The sequence below is a fragment of the Lampetra planeri genome, chromosome 17 (assembly GCF_965212315.1).
Source record: "Lampetra planeri chromosome 17, kcLamPlan1.2.h2, whole genome shotgun sequence".
In the NCBI taxonomy this organism is placed as follows: Eukaryota; Metazoa; Chordata; class Hyperoartia; order Petromyzontiformes; family Petromyzontidae; genus Lampetra; species Lampetra planeri.
This window is the reverse complement of record NC_136123.1, coordinates 811995-824032: the sequence shown is the minus strand read 5'-3', so window position 1 is coordinate 824032 and position 12038 is coordinate 811995. Positions and strand designations below refer to the sequence as shown.

Here is a 12038-nt window from a genome sequence, read left to right as displayed (position 1 = left end):
TCGCTGCTCGTAAATGGCGTAAATTACAGCCCCGGTGCCCGGGTTTAATCTGAGAGGGTGCGGTTCATTCCCAGGGACTCATCTTTGACTCCAGGCCCCTGTGGGCAGGCATAGCATGAGCTCATCGCGACGTTCGCGAGACGTCCTAGCACACGCGCGCACTCGCACACTCACAAGCGCCACACGCCCCATTAACGTGGGCTTAGGATGCTCGCCGCCCTTTGCTGAAGGTTTGCTGTGGTTGGGATATGGGTGGGGACGAGCGGGGGTTTTGCTTTGACACAATGACATCGAGAACATAATCTATTAGACGCATAAAAGAGTGTAAGTGCGAGTTTATCTCCGGATAAGATAAATGTTTTGGGGGGGAGAGGAGTTCTACATGAGCGCTGTGATGGTGTATAGCAGATGCATTATGGGTATGTCAAGGATGCTTTACGTTAAGGTACAATTATGTTCGTAAGTTTGTGCTTGGATGGGTGACTAGAACGCACACGCAAGTGTTCATGGGGCTGTAAGGTTACGCAGTGAGCAGCAGAGGGCAGAGCAGTAAAATCCATTGTTCTGTACCTCTACGCTTCCGTGCCTATGCTCGCTGCCTTCAACAACCTACGATGGCCAGCGTGGTGCAGTACGATCAAATATCAAATAAACTCCATGACCTACACAGTGTGGGAAGGCATCCATCCAGCAGTAGATCGATAATGGCTCTAAGTTTTAGTTCTAAGTTTAATAAACTAAATAGAGTGGGGTTATTTCCCTTCCTGTTGTTAGGTGCTTGCTTTGCCTGGCTCCACCACCACGGCTGACTTTTCACGGAAGTAGCTACTCCCAAAGGCCAGGGCACCACATCACGCCATAGCTTTAAAAATATCTAAAATAAAAATCCTTTAAAAAAACAGAGATTTGTCAATGTTAAGAAGCCACCTCCCCCACACACACGTCAATCTGACCTCGGTGACTTGCAACCGCGGGGGCGTCTTGCACAAACAAGGATGTGTCACGGTTATGAACGCGCCAGCTGCGAATCACCGCCACGATCACGCGCCCCTCGAGTCGGGGTGCCGTGACCCCCAACAGACGCGGGGCCGACACGGCAAGCACGGCGACGCATCTCGTGCGTCGCCCCTCTTCTGCAAAGCCTCGGCTTAGGCCGGTGCTGAAACCAATGAGAGAACGTACGAATGCTCTCAAACGAACCCCGCCGTGTCCCCTTTGACGAGACTCGCTGCAAGCATCTCCGCCGCCGCCCCACCCCCCGTAGGGCGAGGGGGCGGATTTACTCCATAGGGAAGCTCCCTCTTTGGGGTTGCGGCTTAAGGTTGGTCGTATTTTGTTTTCACTGTCGCTACAAGTACACCTTGTCACAATGGTGCATTCCTGCTGAAACATCTCTAGAAGTCACGGCCATTGTAATTCGCGGGTATCTGTTACACGTGGCGGACGGAATGCGACGGGGGGAGGGGGGGGTTCCACAGGGAGAGGGGGTGCGGGGCAGGGTGGATCGGGACGCCCGGCCAAACCGGCTCGCCTTAATCTGGCGGCGAGAGGGCGGCTCGCGGCCTACTTGCCAGGCAGCGAGAGCCGTCCCATTACCGTGTGGGCACGCCCAGGGACATTTAAACGTTTACGTGATTTTTGGGTCGGCGCGTTGGAAAAGTTTGAGAATTTCAAGTTGTGCGCCTCATACCTGCAGCATAGTTTAATATAAAAATGTATAACACCAATAACAACGTACTTAAATGAACATGAAAGTCACCCAAGACTTTCTTTTAAGTGAGTACTGGCTGGAACATTTGGCTACTTCCTTATGTGTGCAGTGTTAAGCGTACCATAAGTTAACTGGAGTAGAAGGATATCACCCTCGAAATTCAGCAGCCTATTTGCTGTACTACCATCGACGTCGGTGCAGCAGGTTGTTGTCTCAAGACCTCACACGGATCAGCCTTCGAACAAGTGAATGGGTGAGCTGAACAAAGTGTTCACACCACTCGCTGTAGCCATGGAGTCTGGAGATCACCTCTGCGGCGCTTCCGTGTCCACGTAGGCCAGAGTTGTCATTGCCCCTGGCCGATGGACGTTTTGGGTGTTGGGGCCCTTGCATAGCAACGGTGTCAAAATAAATAAAATCTCCCAACGTGTGCACAAAGGCCCTCCCCCCCCACCCCCCCCTTACCATGTCCATCTCCAGGTCCATGTCCTCCACTTGCGAGGAGGAGAGGAAAGGCGACGAGGTGAATCGCTCGTCCGGAGATTCCGTCAGCACAAATACGGTCCTGCGGGGGCAGGGGGTGGAGGGGGCATCGGGGCAGAGGTTAAAGGATAACAGCGGCCAGAGACAACACCATCCGGGGCGGCCCCACTCCCCTCGATCCCCACTAATACCACGAGACAAGAGTGCTGACACCACTAAAACGAGTGCGCAGCGACGCAGAAGCTCAGACACCACTCGCTGGTCGTGTTGACGCAGCGCTACGCTCGATCGCGGCGAGTTCTGCGTGTTACCAATCTTCCATTAGTGTCACCGATCAATTAAACAAATTTGAAACACCCGACACGACGTCACAGCTACGCGCGCTGCAAACGCGAAGGATGTTTCACGTGTTTCTCGGGCACCTCGAGGCGCGCCGCGTCCTGCATAAAAATGGCAAAATTCCAATCGGCCGGAGCGGTGTCACCTGGGAGAGAAGGCGTCAGCAACTGCCGAAGAAGAGCTGCAGGTGCGTATAATTAAAGGCCACGTGTCTGCCAGGCAGTCCCAGGGGAGTTACCTTGTCCAAAACAAGACATCAATCTTGCAGAAGTGAAACGATTGTTCAAGCCGCACTTGGCTCGGCGGGGCCAAGCGGGACAGCACAGCGCGCAGGCCAGTCGCGAAACTCGGTCGCGTCAAGGAAACAGACGACCATCTCAATGAGTCTTGAGACTCTCATGGTTGCTCTCCTCCTCCCCATCGCATCATGCTCCCCCCTTCCAAGCACTTTACTTCTCATTCCATTCCCCTCTATGCACTCCGATTAGCACGGTTGGCTACGTAAGGTTCGAAAGAAGCTCAACAAAGAGACACTCTTCTACCTCTGCTTGCTCATCTCACTCAACTCCCCTAGATGCAACCTTGACCCCAGCAACCAAGGCTTTCTGCTGAAATCTGCAGTCACCATTCACTTAAGAGGGAGGTCGCTCATTCTCCTCTGCTGCCCCCAATTGTCCAGAACTTAATCTCCCCCAGCCTTCCGTGCTGTCGACTCCCTGCCCAAGTCCACGCTTAACATCTCGATGTTTACCATCGACTGCCTGTTTCTCTCTATAATACAAGCATGCCCACCTGATTCGTCAAAGCGTCTTGAAATGCGGAAAAGCTTAAGATGCTATACACATCCAAAATGTACTGTATGAAGATGATCATAACTAACATTGAGTTCTTTCTTTCAGCAAGAAGAACTTCACCGAGTCTCAATAGCAATCTTTTCCAGGAGGGTCACGTAATAAGAAGTCTTTGGCCAGCGGCAAGAGCTTGGGGCAGCCATCACTCAGCGGCAGGAGGCCGATCACGGCCCATGACGTTTTGCATTTGGGGGGGTAAATAAAACCGCGAGCGCGCAGAGAAAGCCCCTGCGTGCGGGGGGAGGGCGGGCGGGGATGACGACACGGACCTGGAGGTGAACATCTGCTGCAGGCTCTCGGGCGGAGGCAGCGTGGGCTCCGGCGGCACGTCGGAGTCCGCCGGCGGCAGCGGCAGGGCCCCGGCGGGCGAGTCGAGGGTGCGGCGCAGCGCCGACATCCCCTCCAGCAGCCCCTCCAGCAGCCCCTCCTCCTCCTTGCCCTGGTCCTGTGCCCCGAGCACACGCACGGCCGCCACCGCCGAGTGTCGGCGTCGACGCTACGCAGCCTGGTTGCGCGCGCCACTGAATCGTTGCGCAATCGGTTGCGTACAAACTCTACTCTGAAGCGACCCATTCTGCGATTTGTAATAACGATTTAGACAACATCACCGGACACATTTGCGCAACAGTGACTGCTGCCGATGCCCCCCCCCCCGTATCCGCTTTGCAAGTTCCTCGTTGTGCAACAACTTGCTCAGATCTTGACGATTGCTCAGGTGCGGTGCCAGCTTTACCGCCGAGCGGAGAATTGTCAGAACCCCTCGTGCAACGAGGTAGCACGACGGAACCTGGAAAGCAGACGGCAATTGCCGTGGCTTTTTTGGAATGGGTCTTCCTTGAAACAAGACGCCACGCAGCCAGCGAGACGGCCGATCTCTCACGCCGGGTTTGGGTGCATTTCGAAGCAGATTCTAGTAAAAAATAAAATAAGCCAGCGAGAAACTTTGTACGATGCATGCAAATGTTAGAAACTAACATTCTGATTGATCCCTATAAATTGACTGGGACATTTAAATAAACATGTTATTTACATTTCTAAGTTAATTTACATTCATGTGCAGCGTGAAACATGGGCAGACAAAGCAGCCAACACAGATTTGTTCAGAATGAGGCAAAGACGCTGTGTGCAGCAACCGTTGTCACTGGCGATTCCCAGCGACGATCGTAATGGATATAAAACTCGTGAGCACTGGTGGGTCATGTGACATGAGGGTATGCAATCCTAGCGTCACAAACAGACGTAATGACGTCACCTAAAGTCATGCCATCTGCACATGTGACGATTAATCTGTAACTCAAATCTATTTCTCTTTCACCTCAATAATCTTCATCTCTGGTTAGCAGATCTCTCATCTCTATCTCATGTTTTGCATTCTCATCTCACAAATCTATCTCTTTACTTCCAGACCTCTAAACTCTATCCCCCTTGTTAATCTGTATCATCACACGGATCTGTTAATCTTATCTACAGTTCTCATTTGTCGTATTTTAATCTCAAGACGCTTTCCTGAAAATCTGTCTATCCCTTGTTAACATTTCATCTTCATAATCTAACTTTTTAGAACTTAGGCAGCCACATCCCTTGGCGGCACATAGCTCATCGGGCCACTCTTAGAGCCCGAGCGGGCCACATGTGCTCCTGCTGGCAGCCAGACAAAGAACGCTGCACCCCCATGTACCATGGCCTTTACCGTAGTTGCCTTTACCGTGACGAGTTTCTCCAGCTGGACGAGAGGGTGTTCCACCCCGAGCGGCTCCCCCCAGCGGAACTGCTGCCTCGCCTCGGCGACGCTCATCACCCACGCCACGGCGCCCGCCGTGGCACCCGCGGCGGCCCCCGCGGCGGCCCCCGCCGTTGCCGTCGCCTCAGCAGAGCTCCCCTCGTGCTCCTCGCCCTCCTCGCCCTCGTGTCCCTGGAGGACGGACAGGAGGTCGCCCGGCGCCGGGGCGGTCGGGTGAGACTGGCACAGGAGTGGTTCTGATATCTCTTCAGTTTATCGAGTTGTTGATAGCGTCGACGACCATTTACGGAATCCATTGTCCATCCCGGAAGTTCCGTAATTGACGAGAGAATCCGATTTGGGGAACGGATGAACGGAATGGGCACGAAAGAACGTTGCAGCTCGCACACACCAGGGTGTGAATGGAAGCCGAGCACAGGCTCATCCCTGCTTGCTATGGAGATCTGAAGGGACCGGGCGCATTCCGGGCGGTTATGGTCAGAGGCCAATCACCTGATTTATACTTCCAAACGTCATTCATAGGAATTGCTTTGGGGTGATAATCAAGCAAATCGAGTATCGGTCTCACTGAGCCACCGAGCCGCCTCTGGGTGGCACCTCTGCTGGAGCGAGCCACCCCCAAAGGGGCGTGAGGAGCAGCGCCGCACGCAGGCTGCCGGGTGCTCTCGCAGGAAGGCAGCTGCAGCTGAGACGGACACACAGCACAATGCCTCTGACACGCTGCGATAAACACACGATTGTCAGCCGAATCCCCACAGATTAAAATAATAACAATGGTCATTTATATTTGCAGGAGAGTCTCAAAACCAGCTCTCAAGATCGTCCTGTATTTGGAATTCTCTGCTATTTTCTTTTAACTATTTTGCTTGTGGGAAGAAACCGGAGTAAAATGTAGAGGTGCAGCCCTGAAATTGCGTGCTTGCATCACTGCTGGGGGAAGGGCCTCGACTAGAGCAAACTCTAGAGGATATTTGGCCTACTCTTCCACGTTGCCTATCCTAGACTGTGGTGAACCCATTTGTACTGTGGGTGGAGAGGCAGCGGAGGGGATTTAAGAACGTTGCCACCTACGTTACTTCAATTGCCGCGCCGGGAAATGGAGCGGAACCGGCGGCCGCTGGATCGCAAGTCCAGTGCGCCGACCCGCTACATTACAGCAGATCTTGGAAACCAGAGTACCCAGAGAAAACCCATAAATACATAGATGACATCCAAAAAACGGTACACACTGATAGGTTGATAATCCCACTTGCTGTACTGCCATCTCCGGGCTTCCATCTCACAACTCGGTGGGATTTTGGGAGTTTCGCAAATCTCTGCACGACCCACCAACGCTTGCGTCCTCCGATTAGCACGGTCGACAATGTACTGTGCAAATAAAGTTCAACACACACATACAAAGTGCTGCATCGCAGGAGCACGCATCCCCACCACGCCCAGCTGACAAAAATAAATATCCGACGAGTCGGGTTTATCCGTCAGCGATGCAGAGCGGCCGCAAGCGCTCAGCCAGCAGCACACTTGGGGGATGGCAACGCAAGCCTCGCAAATCCATCCACTCGTGGCCGCACAGCACCAGAATCTGAATCTGTATTCATCCTGGAGAAGTCCGGTGAGCTGGGCACACCAGCAGCTCGCCGAATTATTATTTAGCCGTCCGTGCCACGGGCAAGAGCAACGATAATAATGCATGGCCCCGCATCAACAATATGAAGGCTTTTCCCAAACGGTGTCATGAAATTGGGTTGTTTGACCAGACTTTACAATGTGGCTCAGTGCGGGTTTGTTCAAGGGAAAGCTTAAGACCGGTTCCGATATCACTCGCCACCGATATTATCCATGGCTGGGAACCAAATTCCGGTCACTGGGTTCGTAGTACAGCGCGCTAAATATCGCGTGATCGGTACCGCACATGTATTCCATATGCTGGCAGTACGAGTGGGTATAATCACAGCATGTCTAGGTACTCCCAAAGTATGTCTCTATAGGCATATGGCGCATGGAAATGCCTGGATGAATTGCACCTTACAAGTGTACTTTTTAAAAAAATGAATATTATTCGGACAGTTTGTGTAGGTATGATCACCACAGTACGTAGGTATGCTGGCAGTATGCGTAGGCATGCTACACCCCTCAGGCTAAGCAGCCGAAAGCAGACTTAAAAACTTGAGTAACAACTTAAACAAAAACTGGAGATTCTGCATGAGCGCGCACACACACCCACACACGCGCAGACGCACACAGGTGAACCTATTCGCAAATTTACACCCAAACAAAAGATAAAGATCCCCTCCCTATTGCCTTCAACTCTTGGGGCAAGTGCTGTTAGTGAGCACCTCTTAGGGCCGGCACAGCACAAGAAGTGCTTTTTATGTTTAGTTGGTTGCCCTTCTCCCGCACCTCTGATTAGCACGGTCGGCTTCATACGATGGGAAAGAGGTTGAACATGCATCCATCAAGTTCAACATACGATGGGAAAGAGGTTGAACATGCATCCATCAAGTTCAACATACGAGGGGATGAGGGTGGGTAGCCACGACCACGCCTGGCCGCCTTTGTCTCACCAGTGCTGATGTTTACAACATCACACCTGGTACTCGTTTAATTAGGGCTGAGTCGACCTAGCGGGGGCACAGGACTGGTTCATATAATCGTCACCGATGTTGGCCGTGAGCAGGAATTGAACTCTGCCCGCTGGGATCATAGCGCAGCGCACCAACCACTGTACCATCCACACAACCACACGTACACACACGTGGGCGAGAGATAAACTTTTGTCAACACCTGGCGATGCTGGATGCAATCTCCAGCGAAACTTCATTTCAAATTGTCAACACTTTGCTTGCTGTTCAACATGGCTCCTCCGGTTTGCTGAAACACCAAATCAATAGGAACATTTGACCACGCGGAAACCCAATTTGATTGGCTGTCAGGTGGTGGAGGGTTACAGATTCAAAATAAATGCATAACAGCTACATAATCTAACCCAAAATAAACCAATTGTGTGCCATGAAATTGGCCGTCAAAGTCTACGTGTGAGATTTACCCACATGCTCACTACACAAACGCAAAGAAAAAGATTCCCCAGGTTACAACCTTAACAGACTGTTGGGGAAAGGATAATTTTGACAGGACCTTCACGTTGCTGGCCGTTTGACATTTTGGGCCCGTGCTCAGCAATTGTGCTTAGAAAAAGTAATAAATGGACGTGGGAAAAACACGTCCAAAGTTATAAGCGGCGCAGTGCGTCGGGTCATCGATGTGCGCCACTCTCCGCTCCCCCCAGGCCGACAGCCCAGCGTTCCCAGCAGTTTCCCCGACGCTTCACGGTACAAAAATGTCATTACCTTTTACTTATTATTATTATTATTACCGCGCGTAAGCAAAAAGTCTTTTGCAATCGACCTTTTAACAACGTCAATCAAACAGAGGAGCTGACGCGAAAATGGACTGCACCAGTGGGGCGGCTCTCACTTGTCACTGGGGCCAGAGGCGTCCTTTTAGTCACCCTCCACGTGGCTCGTTAATTACGTTGCACGATGAATTAGCGCTCGACGCGCGCGCAGCCTGACGTGGACAACAATGCGCCCTGCCCTGCGGCGATCTAGCCAATCTGTACCACAATGAGCAAACTTACCAACATACAAGTACACGCACATGCGAAATGAAGATCCCCCGCGTAGCCTACAAAGACTGTTGGGGCAAGTGCTGTTCGTGAGCACCTAAGAAGGCCGCCGTGGCGCACGAGGAGGTGGTGCCGGGCGTAGCCAGCACCACGCCTGGCTGCCTTTGTCTCCCCGGTGCCGACATTTGCAAACCGCACAGCGTGCTCATTTTAAGTTCAGTCGACGTTCGGGATGTGCCCAAGACCGGTTCAGATGTTCAACCACTGACGTTGGCTGCGAGCAGGAATCGAACGCAGAGCGAAACGCACTCACGGCTGCTCCATGGCTCCCCACACACACGCACACACAAAGCAGCTCGCACAAACGTGTAGGCCTGCATTTTTGTGCGAGTCTGTAAGGGCAAGAAGTACGATGTCTGGTAAGCTTAACCAACTATTTTTCTTCACCCCCTTTTTAATAACCTCTCTCACAAATCTTCCGCCACACCCCTGGCGGAGGAACACATCACCGACGGACGCATCCATTTACAGCAGTGGGGTTCGACAAAGCCTTGCGCACATTCCACCCCCCGCTGTTTGCAAAACCCATGTCGCCGACCACACGGACAACCCCACGTCTTTCCAGCACAGGGCGCTTCAACGGCTAGGATCAGTCGAGAGCCGAGGGGCTCGCGGGTGTGGGGCGGCGCTCCTTTCATTCGCGACGTCTGAACGTGCGGGGGGGGGGGCGGGAAGACTCGATGCTCGTCTCACAGGAGCCGCGTGCGTGCTCCGGGCTCCCGTTTCGAGGCGCCGATCGTGCCCTCGCTGCCCCAATGGTGAAGGGAAAAAGGGTCTTCAAAATATTGGTTTTAGGATAACTGGGTCCACCACCCCCCCCACCCCTTCTGCCTCCAGACGCCCTTTAAAAATAAATACGCCGAGCCAAAGAAAGTGCGAGAGACGCTCCCTTCCCTGCATAGCTTTGGTGAGTAAACGAGGGTGGCCACGGTTTTGCAGACGGCTGTGTGTCAGGTGTGTGGCCAAGCCCATGTTTAAACTCTGTCACCTCGTGGTCCTCGATCACCGCTTCCTTCAGAACACAGTGGGTGCACAGGAACGGTGTGGGTTCATCGCTGGATGCAGTGGCTCACCGGTATGAATCCAGTAAATCGCTCAGATTTGTGAAAGTCTCAAATCCGCCAGGCTATGAGGTGGCCAGGAGATGGCAGCTCAGCAAGACCTGCTCCATTTCAGTTCAGGTTTTGCATGTGGCAGGGCGCGCGCAGGGAGAACGAGGGGGGTGTGTCGCATGCGTGCAGGGTGCACGCAGGGTGAACGCAACGCGTGACCAGCGTGTGCGCGTGGCGCGTACGCAGCGGGGCGCTCGTTACCGCGTGCTCGGCTCCCAGCAGCGGGCGCAGCAGCTCCAGCAGGGCGGAGAGCAGCGCGGTCGTGTGCTCCGCCAGCGCCGGCGCCTCCCGCGTCGCGGCCAGCGCCACGCCGCGCACCACCCCGAACAGAGCGTGGGGGTGCTTCCGCAGGGCGCTGCGTGGGGAGCGGGAGGACACAATCACACAGACACGTGGACAGATGCAAAAATACAAAAGATCCCCCTTATAGCCTTTAACCGACCGGGGCAAGGTGCTGTTACAGAGGAGCACAGATGAAGATCGGCACGGCACACGAGACGGTGGGTGGCCAGACAGACAGATACCCATAACAGCAGCAGCAGCTGCCATTTGCCACTAAGCGAGTGACGTCACCACAGCGCTTGTGCCACACTCGGTAGACTTTGAGGTTACAAAGAGTTGAAGGACCACTGGCAGGAGAACATGCGCTGCACTCGTTAGAAATCAACCAAGACAAGCCACCGCGGTGCAAAAAATCAAGACGGAGGTCTGCCTCAGGCAACTGGCGAGCGGCACGATACGGCAATTTGGCGGGGCCATACAGATGGGAGCGCAATGTGGGTGGACGGCATCAAGAATGGCATTGAGGAATGCAGCAGCAGCAGAAGCTACAACAGCTGCAGCAGCAGAAGCTACAGCAGCTGCAGCAGCAGAAGCTACAGCAGCTGCAGCAGCAGAAGCTACAGCAGCTGCAGAAGCAGCAGCAGCTGCAGAAGCAGAAGCTACAACAGCTGCAGCAGCAGAAGCTACAGCAGCTGCAGTAGCAGAGGCTACAACAGCTGCAGCAGCAGAAGCTACAGCAGCTGCAGAAGCAGCTGCAGCTGCAGAAGCAGCAGCAGCTGCAGAAGCAGCAGCATCAGCAGCTGCAGATGAAGCTGCAGCAGCAGCAGAATCCACAGCGGGATGATGAGAGGACACGTGGCAAACCCATCAGCTGAGCTCAGGAATGGGGAGCGACGGGTTTGCGCCGGTCTGCTTTGTTTCAATGCCGACGCACAAAGAGCCGGCTCTCGTCTGTGTCTTTAAATAGCAACTAGAAAACGCGAAATGAAAATCAGTATATTTCTAATCTCCCATGAAGAGGATTAATTAATAAAAATGATGAAAAATTCGGCCTGTGTTTATTATACAAGTAGATTTGGATTTAAGGACGTGTTGTGAATTAAAGCCAAGACGTTTAACTAATGTTTGGTAAACATCATTCAGTGAGATGAGTGCAAACAACCGCTGATCACGGCCATCGTGTTAAGCGTCCTTGTTGTGGCATCGCGCTCCCTTCATGCCGGGGAACCCAGCCGAACCCGCCGTCATGTTTCCACACGACGGTTTGCACAATTGATCATCCCGTGTTCTCGACAAATAAAGCAGCCGTGACTATTTTTCGGGCTATTATTTGTGGAACCGTTTGCCTGGCTGGGGCAAACCCACCAGGTTTCTCTGCACACAGACGATTTTCCCCCGGGAGGCTGCAGCAGGAGTGCAAAAGTAAATGAGGCATGGCCAACGGGGTGTGGCGAGACGTGCAGGTGATGAATGCTCAGGGATGGGTCACGGAGTTCGGGGCCACTCCTGCCGATCACGAGATAAAAAACGCCGCCGCCCATCGGGGCCGTGAGTGGCCCCACACCCAGCTGCTGCTGATGCTGCCGCCCAGAGATCCCCCGCCGCCCCCCACTCCACTCAGCCACAGGTAACAAGCTCCCCGCACCCCCTCCCCTTGCCAGCCCTGCCCAACCCACCTCGGGCAGTGGGCCATATTATTTGTAGCCATTACACAGCTCACTCCCTTATTCCCTTCCCTCCCCTCCCCTCCCAGTGTCCATCCTATCCCTCCATCTCCTCTTCCCTCTTCACTCCCTCCCTTCCTTGCCCTCCATTCTCTCCCACCCACGCTCAC

General features: G+C 53.6%; 1 protein-coding gene across 4 annotated transcripts in view; it reads right to left on the bottom strand.

Moving 5' to 3' along the window:
* VIRMA (vir like m6A methyltransferase associated) overlaps nucleotides 1-12038 on the bottom strand; it is a 59062-nt gene that overhangs the window by 8005 nt on the left and 39019 nt on the right. For 3 of the 4 annotated variants that reach the window (XM_078601801.1, XM_078601799.1, XM_078601802.1), the window contains exons 22-25: nucleotides 10124-10277; nucleotides 5075-5296; nucleotides 3654-3829; nucleotides 2177-2276 (exon numbers count right to left, since the gene is read on the bottom strand). In XM_078601801.1, the coding sequence (XP_078457927.1) occupies nucleotides 2177-2276; nucleotides 3654-3829; nucleotides 5075-5296; nucleotides 10124-10277 (652 nt within the window). The remainder of the gene's footprint in view (nucleotides 1-2176; nucleotides 2277-3653; nucleotides 3830-5074; nucleotides 5297-10123; nucleotides 10278-12038) is intronic. The other variant, XM_078601800.1, reaches the window with a different exon arrangement.